The 17,359-nt window shown below is 48.0% G+C and overlaps 1 protein-coding gene across 5 annotated transcripts in view; it reads right to left on the bottom strand.

Moving 5' to 3' along the window:
• LOC135548655 (homeobox protein cut-like 1) overlaps positions 1–17,359 on the bottom strand; it is a 250,386-nt gene that overhangs the window by 10,196 nt on the left and 222,831 nt on the right. For all 5 annotated transcript variants that reach the window (XM_064978472.1, XM_064978476.1, XM_064978475.1 and 2 more), the window contains 3 exons: positions 6,748–7,032; positions 2,426–2,614; positions 108–411 (listed from right to left, as the gene is read on the bottom strand). In XM_064978472.1, the coding sequence (XP_064834544.1) occupies positions 108–411; positions 2,426–2,614; positions 6,748–7,032 (778 nt within the window). The remainder of the gene's footprint in view (positions 1–107; positions 412–2,425; positions 2,615–6,747; positions 7,033–17,359) is intronic.

Genomic DNA, 17,359 nt, shown 5'->3' with positions numbered 1-17,359 from the left:
TCTCACATCAACACAGAAAAACGCAAGTATTTGGAATAAATGAAAAACTATTTAGATCCAGATCTGCATCCATTCCCAGCCTTCTCCCCCTGTTTCTCTCCACCCACCTATAGTTGTGGAACCAGTTGATGACGGTGCTGGTTTTGAGATTGAGCTGTGAGGCCAGCTCCTCAATGGTCTTGGGCGAGGGGTAGGGCTTCTGCTGGTAGGCCCTCTTCAGGGCCTCCTTCTCCTCGGGGGCCAGCACCACACGGGCCTTCTTCAGGTGCTGCTGGGGAGGCTGCTGCTGGTGCAGGTGGTGGCCGAGGCCGTGCTGGGGGCTGCCCCCCTGGCTGAAGTCTCCCCCTGACAGGCCACCACTGTCCGCAGTCTGGCTCTCGCTCACAGAGCTGTGGCGCCGCTTCATGTACGCTGGGGGGGAGAGATGGGAGGGCAAAGGGTTGAAAATATACGAGCCCTCTACAGAGAGAGATGGAAGGGTTAATTATAGCACGAGGATGCCATGTAAACTCCATGTAGACTTGCCTGACAGGGCTTTGAATTCCGCTTTAAATTCACACAAGCAACATGACAACATGATATCTGTCGACAGCAACTGAAATACTACAGCATTCAACAAATGTGGATGTGATCTTTTATAGGGTTCACAGGTGTAGCTAAATACTCTAATACAGTCACTAAATCAAAGATAAACATTGCCACCAGGGGGCAGTAGTACCATGCACATGCTCAGGAGACAGATTCCTCATCAGAAAGAACAATTGAAAGAGGAAATTGACTGTTCGACTCCTCTTGAGACCTGCTTGATACGTTTAAACATGTTCACATGGCATGTGTGACATGGAAGTAACAGATAAGTCACATTACGGACCAAAACATAAACATTATTTATGATACGTCTTCATATATATAGCAGCAACACTTAATAATCTAAACAAAAGGCTCCATGACTGTACATTTAATGCTAGCTTCAACATGCTAATGGTTAATGGCTATTGGCTAACCTGTTACCCTTTAGCTTGAGATGTATGACGAGTTTACTTTAGTGCTGATAGGTCAGCCTGTTTTTTGTTGTTGTTTTTTTTTACCTCCAAATTGGTTATAGTGAGGAGAGGACTGGGTTAGTGTTAAGCTTTCCAAGATAATCTGTTAAGGGGAAACAGAGCTTCCATTACGCCTTAATAACCATCCATATCAGCCGCTCTATCATTTGACCATACACTTTTAAGTGCTTTTAGACCTAACAAAAAGCACTATATAAAACACACATCATTATCATCATGCATACAGAGTGCAAAACCCCGTAGCCATAGCTGTGTTATGAGCAGAAGTCCCTGTCGCCTGGTCGGGGGTTGAGGCAGGGAAAAGAACATCCAGGCCGTAGTGTTAGCAGGCTAATGAGGAGTCTCCCTGCAGTTATCCTCCGTGCTTCGCTACGGTGACGCTACCCGAACACACTTCGCCAGACTGGGCTTTGACTCATAACCAGCCTAGCGTCAGCCCCAGCCCCAACGGAGGACCAATATATGCCACTTTTACCCCGGGAGAAGTGTTAATGGCCTAATCACTCCAAGAATGTTCACTTTGCTTATGGAGAAAGGGAGGGGGAGGAGGAGTGGAGAGTGGGAAGGAGAGAAAAGGGTGCTCTGATGAGTGCATTGGACTTTGAATAAGCAGGCCCCGGAGAGACTGGGGCCCGTCATGTCTGATGAGAGCGTTGACGTCTCGTGCCCAGATTGATCTCGACAGCGTTGAGAAACACATATCCCCCACCCCTCCGACACACACACACGTCTCCACCCCCTTTTCTTTTTAACCAGGAGCACTGGGCATGTGCTGTTTGACTCGGCAGCCCGGGGACACATCTGGGCTATTAGAGGAGGAAAAAGAGCAATCAGAAATGCCCCCCCCCCACCCCCCATGCTCTTCTTCCTCTCCGTCCCTCCTTGTTCGCTAGCTCGTCCTCTCACTCCATCTCGTTCTCTCTTGCCATCTTGTTTTACTTTATTCTCTCTACTTCAAGCCCCACAGAGTGTTGAGGACGGTTGCCTGGCGGCCTTGAGGGATGGTACACTCCCAGGGAGGGGTACAGGGACAGATGTTGGTGGGTAAAAACATGGCCTATGGAGGTAGCTAGCTCGTAGCTACATCAGTGTTCTCTCTATCCTTGTCTCTGTCTTGAAAGCAAAGACATAGGACATGAAGGACAGACTCACGCCGAACTCTAAATCCCATCTCAGGGCAAGGTGGCACAAATTCTGAGTGCCAGGTGGGGAAAAATGCCATACTTTCCCTTGGCTTGAACCATTTTAGATTCAGATGTGTAAAAGGATAAGGGGCTCGGTTACAGAGTTGAGGTAGGGAGGGAGGTTCAAAAGAAACAGAGAGATGGAGGAAAGAGGGATGGAAAGGAAAAAAGGATGACCTTTCTTCTCCATGCGTTTCATGTCCATGAGTTTCTCCACGTTGCGTGGGTCCTGGAGCCAGAGCTGCATGCGGACGAAGGGCTCGCGTCCCTTCAGGCTGAGCTTGTGCCAGGGCTTGGGCCTCGCCAGCAGGTCAGACACCGAGCCCTGAGTCAGACCCAGGATGGTTTCCCCAAACAGACGCTGACCTGGGGGGAGGGGTATCAGAAAGAAAAAAAGAGAGGAGGGGGTTAGATTCACAACTCAGAGAAGGACAGAGAGGACCGTCACTAGAAGACAACCAGAATCAGGAGACCACATCGCCTGAAGTATGGATAGAGCAATATTTGTAAGAATAATCATTTATAAAAAGGATGATAATTAGGGCATGACCCAGTTAACAACAAGCATTCATGTGTCCAGTTGTTTTTCATTTTATTGATTTTTTGGGTACTTTTACACCTTTTTGATATCCAAATGGAAGTTACAGTCTTGTCCCATCGCTGCAACTTGAGAGGTGAAGGTCGAGAGCCATGCGCCCTGCAAAACAAGACCCTGCCAAGCCGCACTGCGAGTTTAACCCAGAAGCCAGCTGCACCAATGTGTCGGAGGAAACACTGTTCAACTGGCGACCGAGGTCAGCCTGCAGGCATTTGACCTGCCTCGCCACAAGAGGTCGCGAGAGTGCGTTGGGACAGGGACAGCCCAGCTGGATGCTGTGTCGGCTGTGACACAGGCTGGGATTGAAACCGGGTCTGTCGTGACACCTCAAGCCCTGCGATGCAGTGCCTTAGACCGCTGCGCCACTTGGGAAGCCCATGTGTTTTGAGGGTTAGGAGAATATTCCACTAACATCCCACCAAACACAAAATGTTCATTTATGTGTCCAAAGAAACATTTATTACACATCACGTCTTGTTACCTTTGCAGAGCCAATCAAGGCCCTGAGAACCAGTGATCCATTCACAGCTCTTTGTCTGTTGGCAATGTTAGGGATACTCACACACACCGTTCTTTTAACATAGTGTTTTCAACTTCCATATGTGACATACATGATTACAGTAATTATTATTCAACATGTCCTCACCAGGGATTTGAACTCACAACCTCTAGGTTCACGGTACTCTGATCTTCCTGCTATGCCACCATGTCCGTATCATGTATAAATTCATCTAACTCGTCTCATCATTGATTTAGCCCATTTCAACAACTGAAGGGCTTTCTGTATAGTTTTTTAAAGGTTGGTGGGGTATATTAACCTGTTTTAATTACTCTCCAGAATCACTATGATCAATAAATTATTTATTTAAAAAAAGCATTTATCCTATTGCTTACGCCTATCACGTTGTTAGGGGTTACTTCAGGACAGAGCCTAAATATACTGGCCCATCCTTTGTTGGCACAGTGGTTAGGGGTTCGATACCGACTAGGGGAGTCACCCTACTCTCACATTCTTTGCAATATATTTTAATGTCATATTGTATTCTGAGAACATTGCAACCACGTTCCATACTGAACAAAAATATGAACGTAGTCAATTTAAATAAATTCATTAGGCCCTTATCTATGGATTTCACATGACTGGGCAAGGGTGAAGCCATGGGTGGGTCTTGGAGGGCACAGACCCACCCACCGGGGAGCCAGGCCCACCCAATCAGAATTTGTTTTTGCCCACTAAAGAGCTTTATGTGTTGTGTGACAACACAACACCAAAACACGTTAAAAAAGGTCATCGTAAGGCTTTTGCTAACATAGCTAGAATGCTCTCTTAACTAACATAAAACTGGACACTCAAATATTAGGGTAACAATATGGGTAACATTACAGGTAACATTACAAAAATGTTATCTGGAAAGCTATTGTCAACATTCAACTCACCTTTTTTTCATTTAGCTTGCTATTGGAATAAACTTGAATTCCACGCACGAACACGCATCAACATTACATGTCCTTTAAGTTTCCAAGGTACAGGGCAGGGCGGCATTGAAAACTTGCCATCAGAAGTTGGCAGCGTTTAGTCTGCTGCAACTGTGGCTGACTTCAATCAGAGAAGAGACAGTTTAAATAGTCTTTGACTTGCGTTTGAGTGCCTGAGTTGTTTTAAAGGCATTAAAAAAAAGGTCTGGATTCACATAAATAAATAAAAAACAACAACCGAGGCCTCTCTCTCGGTTCGCAGCATAAACATTCACCACAGCAGAACCTCAGGTTCTTGAAAGGCTTCAAAGCTGGCGAGCTCTCACACAGAGCGCTGCGGAGCTACATTTCCCCACACTATGTCCCAGGGGACCCCTCAAACATGCCTTTGGCAGCGAGGAGGGAGGGTGGTGTTGCTCTTCACTGTGCTTCTCACAGTGTTTCATGCTGGGGAGCTGAGCGTTGGGGCAGCTGAACAAACGCAGGCAGGCAGCGTGGCGGTGAGAGAGAGAGGCAGAGATGTGAAGCGCTACTGAAAGGCGCTGGGATTTGGGGAGCAGCTCCTCTAAAGGGAAGAGAAGTGGATGAGTAGACAGCATAAGACTGGGAGACAGAACAGGTGACGCCAGTCCCGCTGAGAGAATCTCTTGGGGTGTGTGCGTGTGCGTGTTGCACGGAGATGGAAGGGCTGCTTCACAATTTCCTTCTCTCACTGACTCCGACAGGGCTTTGTTTTGCACCGAACACACACTCTCTCTTATAGTACACACACACACACACACACACACACACACACACACACACACCTCAAGCCCTGTTCTTATTGCGATTGGATGCAGTGATGCACACAGCAGCCCTGTGGAGCTCAGCTTGTGTATGAAAGTAAAGTCAAGTACAAGGGTGAACTTGTTCATCTATTCTTAATGAACCATTACGGTCTAAATCAAATCACACAATTCCAACGCCATAAATCAAAGGACCTAAGAAAATACATTATTGACCACCAGCTAATATAATGTGCCACTAAAAAAAGATTAGATTTGGGTACAAGCAGCAGGCGCAAACATGTTCATTGAGGCATCCTTTGTGCCCATATTTCCTAAAACGTGTGCGAAACAAAAATCACAATGATTGGCCACATTTGCCCGCACCACTTCGAGTCTTTAAAAAAAAATCTGATTTGGCTGTGTGCATCATGTGTCGGTGTGAATCTCAAAACATGTGAATTACAAAGCCAAGAAATCATGCTCCTAAATCACCCAACAGAGTGCCACACCAAAATGGATACCTTCAATGTTGATTGCATTACCGATATCAAGGAGTGAACTATATAAGGTAGAAGAGTGACTAGGCTATACACATTACTATTTGTATTACCTTTAAATATTCAGGTGAGGAAGTGAAAAAATGGCATTTTACATCAACCCAACCAAGAGGGTGCAGTGCTACAGTAGTTGACAGACATGGGAGTTTGGCTGAAGGGAGCAGCTAAATGACACCATCCATCACTGGCCCTGGCCGCCTCACTGCCCTGACAGGGGAGAGGAGGAGGAGGTGAGCTGTGGCTCGGTCTAGGGAACAGATGGAGGGAGCTCTTCTCTGTGGGGCTAATTGAGAGGTCTGGGAACGAGGTGGAGCGCAGCCCTATGACAACCAGGCTTTGTCCCAATATTAATCTGGCTAGTATCATCTGATAGTATCGACCATACTGTAACTCAATGTTCAACAGATAAGTGACCCACGTTATCCAACTGGCTCAGAGGCTAGCCAGGAAACACTTAGTCTTGAAGCACAACCAGGATAGTGTGGAAACTGTGCTCTCTCTTCCTTTGCTGTGTGAGTTGATAGTTGGGCTGGTTCATTTTAGCTGAGGGAACGATTAACGAGCTAGCTGGCCAGCTTGAGGAACATGGCAACTGGTTTAATCCTGTCTGCCTTGGCAGCCCAGTATGACGCTGGTGGGGTAAAGAGCATTTCCCCGTTCTGGAGTGGAGATACTGCATACAATGATGACACATGCACCGAAACCAGCACAACCTTATTAGTTTAATGTGTTGCAACTCTAATCTAAACTAATTATTATCAGTGGGAGGGGAGAAGCGTTTGTTAGGAGTTTGTGCTTCTTGGTGAGGAGTACACAGTAGCATTGGCACAATGTAACAATCGCTCCTCACCTCTCCACTGCGATAGCTCATGTGTGGTCACTGGTGAATGCTCTGGCACAAAATGGCTGCCGTGGCATCACCCAGGTGGGTGCTAGACACATTAGTAGCAGACGAGGTGAATAAGGCGAGTTGCGCAACTCGGGGGAGAAGGGGGGGGGGACTGAATGCTTTGTTGTGCTGATCAATTGGAAAAGAAGACTTGAAGAAGTGACTGTTGAAAGACAAGACCAGAGTGGGATGATAACGCCACTCCAACTCACCGAGGTTGTTGTCGGTCAGCACCTCCTTGACCTTCTTGGTGATGACATAGGTGTCCAGCTCTGGGGACATGGCCACCATCTCCTGGATGCTGAGACCTGAGTGGCCGGGGACGGGCAGTGGCGTGCCGGGCTGGGACTCAGAGGGCTCGCTGGGCTCCCTGGGGGGGACCTGGGATGATCCTCCTCCTCCCCCCTGCTCCCCAAGGCTCTTCACGGACTCCTCGGCTGAGCTGAGGGGGGACTCCGGGGCCGGGCTGCAGCTGGCTGAGGTCTTTGGGGTGTTTTCTGTGGAGACATGAGAGAAAGAACCAATGGTCAGAGAGAGACAGGCAGTTAAAAATAGACAACTTAATTTTTTGGGGGCACATTTCAATAGCAACACAACAAACACAACAATCCCAATTTCTATTAAAAAATTTAAACCCTTAGGAGGGGGGACTCTCAATCTGCAATTGATTGAATTGGGACCCAAGTTATTCTCTAATCACAAGCAACTTAGTACAATGAGGTTTTTACTGTATTTCCAACAACTACATTAGTGCCCCTACAACATTAGTACTCATTCTGTCTATCAGCTAGTCTCTAGCTAACTCTATGGGCTACATGTACTCTGCTCCAATGCTCTGTCAAACAAGCAGTCATTCCAGCATGCACACACAGACAGAATGATTGGCGCTAACTTGTCGCTGTGATTCTGTCATCTCCACCAGCTCCCCCTCCCACTCCCCTCCCTCTACCCAATGGCTGTGTGATGGCCCATTGCACGGACAATCAACTCTCCCCATGAGACAGCAGTCTGTCAGATATGAACAGAGAGGGGGGGGAGAGAGAGAGAGAGAGAGAGAGAGAGAGAGAGAGAGAGAGAAAGGAGGGAGCGAGAACGTGGAGCAGTTGAGTAGAAAATCACTGCATGTGCAATTTTCTTCCTCTGCGCCTCAGTAGGAAAAGTGCACGTTGAGTTGCATTGACAGGAAAGCGCCTGTCAGTAGATCAGATACGTGTGTACGTGTTGGCTGTATGCATTCTGAGTGAGATTTATGATTCTGCTCAAGCAGCGTGCTTTACAGTAAATCAACTTGAACACAAAACATCTGACGCGAATTAAAATGGACTTGTCTGTCACATTTCAGAGCTGATGAGGTGAGCATGTCCAACACGCTAGTCTTGGCACTCCTAGGCCCGTGACTACAAAAAGGAAGGATGTTGTGTACCCTGACGTGTGTGTAGCTAGAGTTGAAGTCGGAAGTTTACATACACCTTAGCCAAATACATTTTAACTCAGTTTTTCACAATTCCTGACATTTAATCCTCGTAAAAATTCCCTGTTTTAGGTCAGTTAGGATCAACACTTTAATTTAAGAATGTGAAATGTCAGATTAACAGTAGAGAGAAAGATTTATTTAATTTTTTTTCTTTCATCACATTCACAGTGGGTCAGAAGATTACATACGCTCAATTAGTATTTGGTAGCATTGCCTTTAAATTGTTTAACTTGGGTCAAACCTTTTGGGTAGCCATCCACAAGCTTCCCACAATAAGTTGGGTGAATTTTGGCCCAATCCTCCTGACAGAGCTGGTGTAACTGAGTCAGGTTTGTAGGCCTCCTTGCTCACACACGCCTTTTCAGTTCTGCCCACACATTTTCTATAGGATTGAGGTCAGGGCTTTGTGATGGCCACTCCAATACCTTGACTTTGTTGTCCTTAAGCCATATTGCCACAACTTTGGAAGTATGCTTGGGGTCATTGTCCATTTGGAAGACCCATTTGCGACCAAGCTTTAACTTCCTGACTGATGTCTTGAGATGTTGCTTCAATATCCACATCATTTTTTTTTCCATAACGCCATCTATTTTGTGAAGTGCACCAGTCCCTCCTGCAGCAAAGCACCCCCACAAATGTGCCTCACGGTTGGGATGGTATTCTTCGGCTTGCAAGCCTCCCCCTTTTCCCTCCAAACATAACAATGGTCATTATTACCAAACAGTTCTATTTTTGTTTCATCAGACCAGAGGACATTTCTCCAAAAAGTACGATCGTTGTCCCCATGTGCAGTTGCAAACCGTAGTCTGACTTTTTTATAGCGGTTTTGGAGCAGTGGCTTCTTCGTTGCTGAGCGGCCTTTCAGGTTATGTCGATATAGGACTCGTTTTACTGTGGATATAGATACTTTTGTACCTGTTTAATCCAGCATCTTCACATGGTCCTTTGCTGTGTTTCTGGGATTGATTTGCACTTTTCGCACCAAAGTACGATCATCTCTAGGAGACAGAACGGGTCTCCTTCCTGAGCGGTTTGACGGCTGCTTGGTCCCATGGTGTTTATACTTGGGTACTATTGTTTGTACAGATGAACGTGGTACCTTCAGGCGTTTGGAAATTGCTCCCAAGGATGAACCAGACTTGTCGAGGTCTACAATTTTTTTCTGAGGTCTTGGCTAATTTCTTTTGATTTTCCCGTGATGTCAAGCAAATAGGCACTGAGTTTGAAGGTAGTCCTTGAAATACACCTACAGGTACACCTCCAATTGACTCAAATGATGTCAATTAGCCTATCAGAAGCTTCTAAAGCCATGACACCATTTTCTGGAATTTTCCAAGCTGTTTAAAGGAACAGTCAATTTAGTGTATGTCAATGTCTGACCCACTGAAATTGTGATACAGTGAATTATAGTGAAATAATCTGTCTGTAAACAATTGTTGGAAAAATGACTTGTGTCATGCACAAAGTAGATGTCCTAACCAACATGCCAAAACTCTAGAAATTTGTGGAGTGGTTGAAAAACAAGTTTTAATGACTCCAACTTAAGTGCATGTAAACTTCCGACTTCAACTGTATATGTGTGTGTGTGTGGGATACTAGGACTTTCTCCTGTCCTGCTCTGTGGAGAGGGTAGCTAATAGAGCAGACAGACATAGTCCTACAGTGAGAGGGGTATCCTACACTACATTGTGCCTGGCTGCCAGCACAGCACAGGAGGGACAAGTCATCAGTTATCCCCGGCCGAGGTCAGGAGGAAGGCTTCAGTTGTTTGCTAAAATTATTTCTGAAGTCTGGGAAAACAATTACTTATTTTGATGAGTCAGAGTCTCCAAATGAAGCTCCCGCTCTCTCTCTTCCTCCATTCTCCCTCCTTTACCTCTCTCTGCCCACCCTGTGTGGCAGGGTGTATGTGTGCGTGTGTGTGGTATGTGTATGCTGTGTGGCGAATACGCGTATGTGCGGCGTGAGGATGCGTGTGCATGTTATGCCTATTTGTGTGAGGGTATGTGCATGAGCTGTGTGTCTCTGTGTGTGCGCGGCTGGCTGCGGCCCTAAAGTGAGCAGCCGAGGGGAGCCGTCACTAGTGATTACCTCCCTGCCGTGCTGGGGGAAACAGCTGAGGGGGGAGTATGTGGGTGTGTGTCTGGGTGTGTGGAGGAGGGAAGCAGTCAGCTCGCATCTCCCGCCCGGCTTGCTAAACCTACTGGTGACATTTTATCTGGCAGCGTGGCGCGAGGGGGACAGAGGAGGGAGGGAGGGGACTAGGGATGGGTGGGGTTCTCCACATGACAGGTTGTCCTGTGACATGGTGCCAGTGACCCACAGCCCAGCCATGTCACTACCGCAGTGGCCCCCAGGGGGACATTGCACTGGGGGAGGGATGGAGGGAGGGAGGGAGGGGGGAGGAGAGGAGAGGGGGCAATGTTTTCTGCTTTCCCTCACAGGGCACTCTGTTTTGTCTTCACGCCAGAAGATGGATTGATAGTAGAGCGGATGAGGGAGAGAGAGATAGCTGCATCTGGACGTACAGCTGCCTGCTGCTTTTAACTCTGACACTGGTGACACTAAAAATACCTAAAACGGCTTTCGCTGGCTTTTAGATAAACACATTACTCCATGACTGGCCCTGTTCAACTGCAACCAAAGGCTTTTAGTTCCAAAGATACTGTACCGTGGCACCAATTTAAATACCAATGTATGCCTACACTAGATATATATATATATATATATATATACACATTTGAATAGGCAAATGCAGCACTACATTTCGCCCCAAACTACATTTTTAGATCAAATATCTGTATGAGGTAACACTCAACTTCAATATACAGACAAAGCGTTTGGAAATAACGTTGAACATGCAACACGGTAGTCATATGACCCTTGGTTAGTGTCCGGGATAAAGCTGGCACCGGTATAAACAGTGTGCCTTCATGTTTCCCTTCCCATTGAATCTATCTGTGTTCCTGACAGAGTGAGGGCATGTTAGCACTGAGGGGAAAGGATGAGCAGAGACATGAGGGGGAAGGGAACACTTCACCTTTCACACACACACACACACACACACACACACACACACACACACACACACACACACACACACACACACACACACACACACACACTCTCTCTCTCTCTCTCTCTCTCTCTCTCTCTCTCTCTCTCTCTCTCTCTCTCTCAGGGGCACCTGGAGGGTGTGTACTGTGGACGTAGCTTCCACACACACCTCTGGGGAGGGCTACTTATAGCTGGGCAAACTGTGCTGTGTTCTAATGAGGGGCAGTGAGGACATTATATGTGCTGGGTGAAGAGCATACACTATCACACTAACATACTCCTACACAATGAGGTATATACTAATACAATATGGCCTTGTGTTAGTTTTAAAAGCTTTTGATCACTTTTCACAGCTTTTTGAGGGTACTTTTACAGTGCTCCCACAGTGATTTTACAGTCCATTCCATATGCGTTCCTGACAATACATTTGGATGAAGTAAATAAGCTGTCTCTCTCTTTCTGTTTATTCGCTCCCTCCATCTCTTTCTCTTCCATCCATCTGGGCTGTCCTGTTAAACAGGGCTGTGTGGTCTCCCCTCTGCCAGAGCTCAAAGACGCAGATTGGGACAATGTCCTGTGAGAGATGCATTATGAGCCTCTAAAGCCTGGCCCATTACCCCGGCGAGTCACATATTCCACCAAATGGGACTTTTTTTTGACACACTTTAGGCCCCACTGCCGTGATTGCCTTAGAGTGTGTGTGTTTGTGTGTGAGAATGTGTGTGACAGAATATGAATCAGTGTATGGGTTTCTCCTCTTATTCCAGGAAATGCCTTCCCCTCCCCTGCCCTGTCTACCTCCCCTGCCCTGTCTGCCTCCCCTGCCCTGTCTGCCTCCCCTGCCCTGTCTGCCCCCCTGCCTGCCCTGCCCTGTCTGCCTCCCCTGCCCTGTCTGCCTCCCCTGCCCTGTCTGCCTGCCCTGTCTGCCTTCCCTCCCCTGCCCTGCCCTGTCTGCCTCCCCTGCCCCGTCTGCCCTGCACTGTCTGCCCCCCTGCCCTGTCTGCCTCCCCTGCCCTGTCTGCCCCGTCTGCCTCCCCTGTCCCGTCTGCCCCCCTGTCCCGTCTGCCTCCCCTGTCCCGTCTGCCCCGTCTGCCTCCCCTGTCCCGTCTGCACTGTCTGCCCCCCCTGCCTCCCCTGCCCTGTCTACCCCCCCTGCCCTGCACTGTCTGCCACCCCTGCCCCGTCTGCCACCCCTGCCCCGTCTGCCTGCCTCCCCTGCCCCGTCTGCCTGCCTCCCCTGCCCCGTCTGCCTGCCTCCCCTGGCCCGTCTGCCTGCCTCCCCTGCCCCGTCTGCCTGCCTCCCCTGCCCCGTCTGCCTGCCTCCCCTGCCCCGTCTGCCTGCCTCCCCTGCCCCGTCTACCCCCCTGCCCTGCACTGTCTGCCACCCCCGCCCCGACTGCCTGCCTCCCCCGCCCCGTCTGCCTGCCTCCCCCGCCCCGTCTGCCTGCCTCCCCCGCCCCGTCTGCCTGCCTCCCCGCCCCGTCTGCCTGCCTCCCCCGCCCCGTCTGCCTGCCTCCCCCGCCCCGTCTGCCTCCCCCGTCCCGCCTGCCTCCCCCGTCCCGCCTGCCTCCCCCGTCCCGCCTGCCTCCCCCGTCCCGTCTGCCTCCCCCGTCCCGTCTGCTTCCCCCGTCCCGTCTGCCTCCCCTGTCCCGTCTGCCTCCCGTGTCCCGTCTGCCTCCCCTGTCCCGCCTGCCTCCCCTGTCCCGCCTGCCTCCCCTGTCCCGCCTGCCTCCCCTGTCCCGTCTGCCTCCCCTGTCCTGTCCTGTCTGCCTCGTCCTGTCTGCCTCCCCTGCCCTGTCCTTTCTGCCTCGTCCTGTCTGCCTCCCCTGCCCTGTCCTGTCTGCCTCCCCTACCCTGTCTGCCTGCCCTGCTCCATATCTAACAAGTGTCCCATTAAACCCCATCCCAAGAACATCATGTACTTTGACATTTTCTGGCCAGCCCTGGATTAAGCAGACAGACATGTAAATGTCAGCTTGCCTATCTAATCTACGGGCCAATTTTAAAAGCCATTAATTTCTGATCTTCTCTCCCTCCCTCCCCCTCTCTCTCTCTTTCCCTTTCTCCCTCCCTGCGTTCCCGATCTTCCTCTCTGGTTCTAAAGTCATCTCTTTAATCTATACATTGTCGTGGCTAATTTGTGGTGAAAATGATGGAGAAAGGATACTTAATGTAGGACAGCCAGTAAATGTAATTCATCATGCCTCCGCCCCGATGCCGACAGAGAGGGGTGTGTGTGTATATATGGAAGAGGTGGGGGTGATGTAGCCCTGCACAGCAGAGAGGCTGTGTGTGTGTGTGTGTTTATAAGTGGGTGTGCGTGCGCGTCTGTGAGGGGGTCTGTCTGGGAGGAGAGAGCGTAGAGGGGGGGGGGTCTGTCTGGGAGGATAGAGCGTAGAGGAGGGGGGGGGCTCGAAGTAATTATCATACATCAGTGTTCTGATGCTGTAATTGATTACAACAGCTGCGGGAGGCCCTCGGGAGAGAGAGTGCCAACTCCCCCACAATGCCCTCCCTCCTCATCCTGATTCCCCCCTCCCCCCCATCTCCCTTTGCCTCCCCCTCATCCCTGGCCTGTGTGTGTTTGTCATCGAGCTGCTTCCCCTTCTCTCATCTAGAAGGTGTGACAGCTCTGGAAACGGGGCATGGCGCTCCCTCACATTAGACGCTCATTAAGAGGCGTGGCTGACTATCCTCTGGTGCCACTTCATCACCACAAATGAGCTGACGTCAGCTTAGCCAGCGCTGGCACGCTATATAAAGATCAACCTTTACCAGATCCAGAGTGTATGAAGTGCGTACATGCTGGTGGTGCATATGTGGATGGAATGGAAATATTTATCCATTTTGTGTATCTATAGATGTATCAGTGTAAGGTATGGTTCTACAGATACTGTGGATTGGTGGTGCAGTGTATGGTCTTTTTCTAAGATTGGGTAAATTAAGTCCGGTTTAGTCAAAGTCCAAAAACCACTCACTGTCAGTCATTATCGCGGCTATGATATGTTTTTACACAGGACGAGTCCAGACACACACACAAACACACACACCAGGCTGGCGAAGCTCATGTCGCGTCCGCTCGCCGTCATGTGGAGCAGGTCGCTGTGTGTTGCTCTGCAGAGAGCTGCCATGACGACTCCAGATCTTTCGAGACACACTGGGCACTGCAGCATTCTGGGAAAGTAATCTCACTGTCTCTCTGGAAGACTCCCCGAGGTGACCGGCCAGACAAAACAGCAACGGTCGGGAAAAGAGCTCGCAAGTTCAAAAGAGGCTTAGATATTGAACGGAAAGAGTTCTCTCTTATCTTTACCAACACTTCAAACACTTTCTTCATTGCCTCCTAACCTAGTTTGAAAAGCCACGAAGACTTTGCATAAAAAAAGCTCATCATCTTCGTTAAAAACCCCAGTGCCATTTTAACTGATCTACCTCGGGTCGGCGATGCAAAAGAGGCCCCAAATTTGATTAGACAGTAGCTTTATTCGCATCAACCTGGGGACAATAACAACACCAACACGGTGGCTGGCAACAACAATGTCCTTGGGTCTTCCTGGCTGTCTTTTAGCAGTCATCACTTCCCTAGCGCCCACTCTTTAATTAGCTAGTCATAATTAGACCACCCTGTGGTCGCTAGCTCCAGCTCCGACCAGTCGGGACTCACTAGCTCAGACGGGACGGCGGCGTTACCCATAAACCCCCTCACCCCTAGGACATACGTTATCACGCTTTGGCTAATGAGAAATTAGTGGAGGCCACAGGCCTTTGATTTCAATGGTGTTGCTAAGTCTTGCACTAGTCCTTTTAATGTTGTATCGAAATGAGACGGTTTATTGAATCTAGATGAAATGATTTATTCTGTTTGGTAAGGATGAATTTTAGGTTTAGTTTTAAAGAGTCTGGGTAAGAGGCATCGGTTTCTTTCAGTTCTGAAAGCAGACTTGGATCAGCTCATCCTGACCCAGTCCAAACCTTAACCAATCAGATAATGGTTCCTGGGACAGTTTTTTTTGCATAGAAATTGAGACTGGGAACAAGGAGAGTTTGAGAGTGAGTTAGAAAGGCAACAGAGAAAGCGTACGGTATGTGGTGTGTGTGCGTGTACAGTATGTATGCGAGTAGGTATGTGTGTGTGTGTGTGTGTGTGTACAGTATGTATGCGAGTAGGTATGTGTGTGTGTGTGTGTACAGTATGTATGCGAGTAGGTGTGTGTGTGTGTGTGTGTGTACAGTATGCATGCGAGTAGGTATGTGTGTGTGTGTGTGTGTGTGTGTACAGTATGTATGCGAGTAGGTATGTGTGTGTGTATGTGTGTGTGTGTGTGTGTGTGTGTGTGTACAGTATGTATACGAGTAGGTATGGGTGTGTGTGTGTGTACAGTATGTATGCGAGTTGGTATGTGGTGTGTGCGTGTACAGTATGTATGCGAGTTGGTATGTGGTGTGTGCGTGTACAGTATGTATGCGAGTAGGTATGTGTGTGTGTGTGTGCGTGTACAGTATGTATGCGAGTAGGTGTGTGTGTGTGCGTGTACAGTATGTATGCGAGTAGGTATGTGTGTGTGACAGTGGTGTCAGGAGGTGGACACAGACAGATGACTGTGGGGGAGACCTGACGGACAAGTTCACACACACCCCTGGCTGATGGATGAGTCCCTCTCTGTGCTTAAGCCCAATGCTCCAGACAGAGAATAAAAGCTAGAAAAGATTTTCATTTCAATACAAGGACAGCAGCCGGGGAGAATTTAATCGGTGGGCAAGGACAGAGGCTCTCCCTGCTCTCAGCGGCCATCAATCAGATCCCACACTGGGACACACACACAGGCTACGAAGCGACTGTGAGTGAAGAGTCAAATATTCCTAACATTTCCACAGCCTAATTGTAGCCTAACCAATATCCTAATGGAGATTCAACGAAAAGAAAAATCTGACATTGACATCAAGGGTGGGTGGCATTTTTTGTATTCAAATGTATTGGAAAGGCTGCTAAACTATTTCCACCTGGCCCACAGCGTTGTGGCGTACTTACAGTACAATGCCCTTTCACTCCATGCTCCACCAGACGCTTCTTTCGATTGTTATAATCTGTTCGGTAACATTACACAAGTAAATGGAATAAATGAAACAAATTAATTAAATAGATTAGGTCTTGAAAATATGTGAAACCTTTTTTTTGAGTTGTATGTTATCTGTACCTCGTAGCCGAGGCTATATGACAGTGCCATCAACTTGTTTACTTAGCAGACATCACTTGCTGCCTATATTCAGGCAACACATATATTTTAAGAAAATCATGGAATATAAATGAACATGTTAAATTGACTTAGAATAAAAACCGTAGCGTAACAATTTGAGTAAGTAATATGCCACAGTAAAGTCACAGCTTCTTCTGACCAAGTAGAAAAAAAAAAAAAAATGTGGGGTGTGCGTGCAGGACAGAGGAATAGCAATTCTTACACTATTGTTCTAAATTTAATCACCCTCTTCCTCTTCATTCAGTTAATTCAAATTCAATTGTGAAGTCGTGGACAATTATAAGTTTCTATTTGGTTTATATCGCCCATTCATTCGGTGAGAGATACAGTAGCGAGACCAACACTTCACACTGTACCCAAAAGCATAATAGCACTCTAACTCCCTCTTGTGGTGGTCTGGAGCAATGAAGCAGTGATGCAGGGTACCGTACTAAACCACAAATTACCTTTAAGTCCTGCGGCATCATCTCAAAACGTAATTGAGGAACCACTGTTCATTCAGGAACCACTGTAGGTGGATGTATGCACACACACAGGCATGAACGCAGACACACGCATACCCCATGACTTATTCCACATTTAGTTGTGTTACAGCCTGATTTCAAACTATATTCAATTGTTTTCTTTTCTCAACCATCTACACACAATATCCCATACTATCCCATAATGAATTAACATTTTGCAAATGTATTGAAAATGAAATACAGAAATATCTAATTCACACACCTGAGTCAATACTTTGTAGAAGCACCTTTGGTAGCGATGACAGTTGTGAGACTTTCTGTTTAAGTCTCTAAGAGTTTGTCACATCTGGATTGTGCAACATTTACCCATTATTCTTAAAAGAAACATGTGCAAATGTTCTGCAAACCTTATTAACATAGGTATTCAGACCTTTTGCGATGAGACTCAAAATTGAGCTCAGTGCTTCCTGTTTCCATTGATCATCCTTGAGATGTTTCTACAACTTGATTGGAGTCATTCAATTGATTGGACATGATTTGGAAAGGCACACACCTGTCTAAATAAGGTCCTACA

Source organism: Oncorhynchus masou, chromosome 11 (genome assembly GCF_036934945.1).
Source record: "Oncorhynchus masou masou isolate Uvic2021 chromosome 11, UVic_Omas_1.1, whole genome shotgun sequence".
Taxonomy (NCBI): Eukaryota; Metazoa; Chordata; class Actinopteri; order Salmoniformes; family Salmonidae; genus Oncorhynchus; species Oncorhynchus masou.
This window is presented reverse-complemented; position numbering and strand designations above follow the sequence as displayed.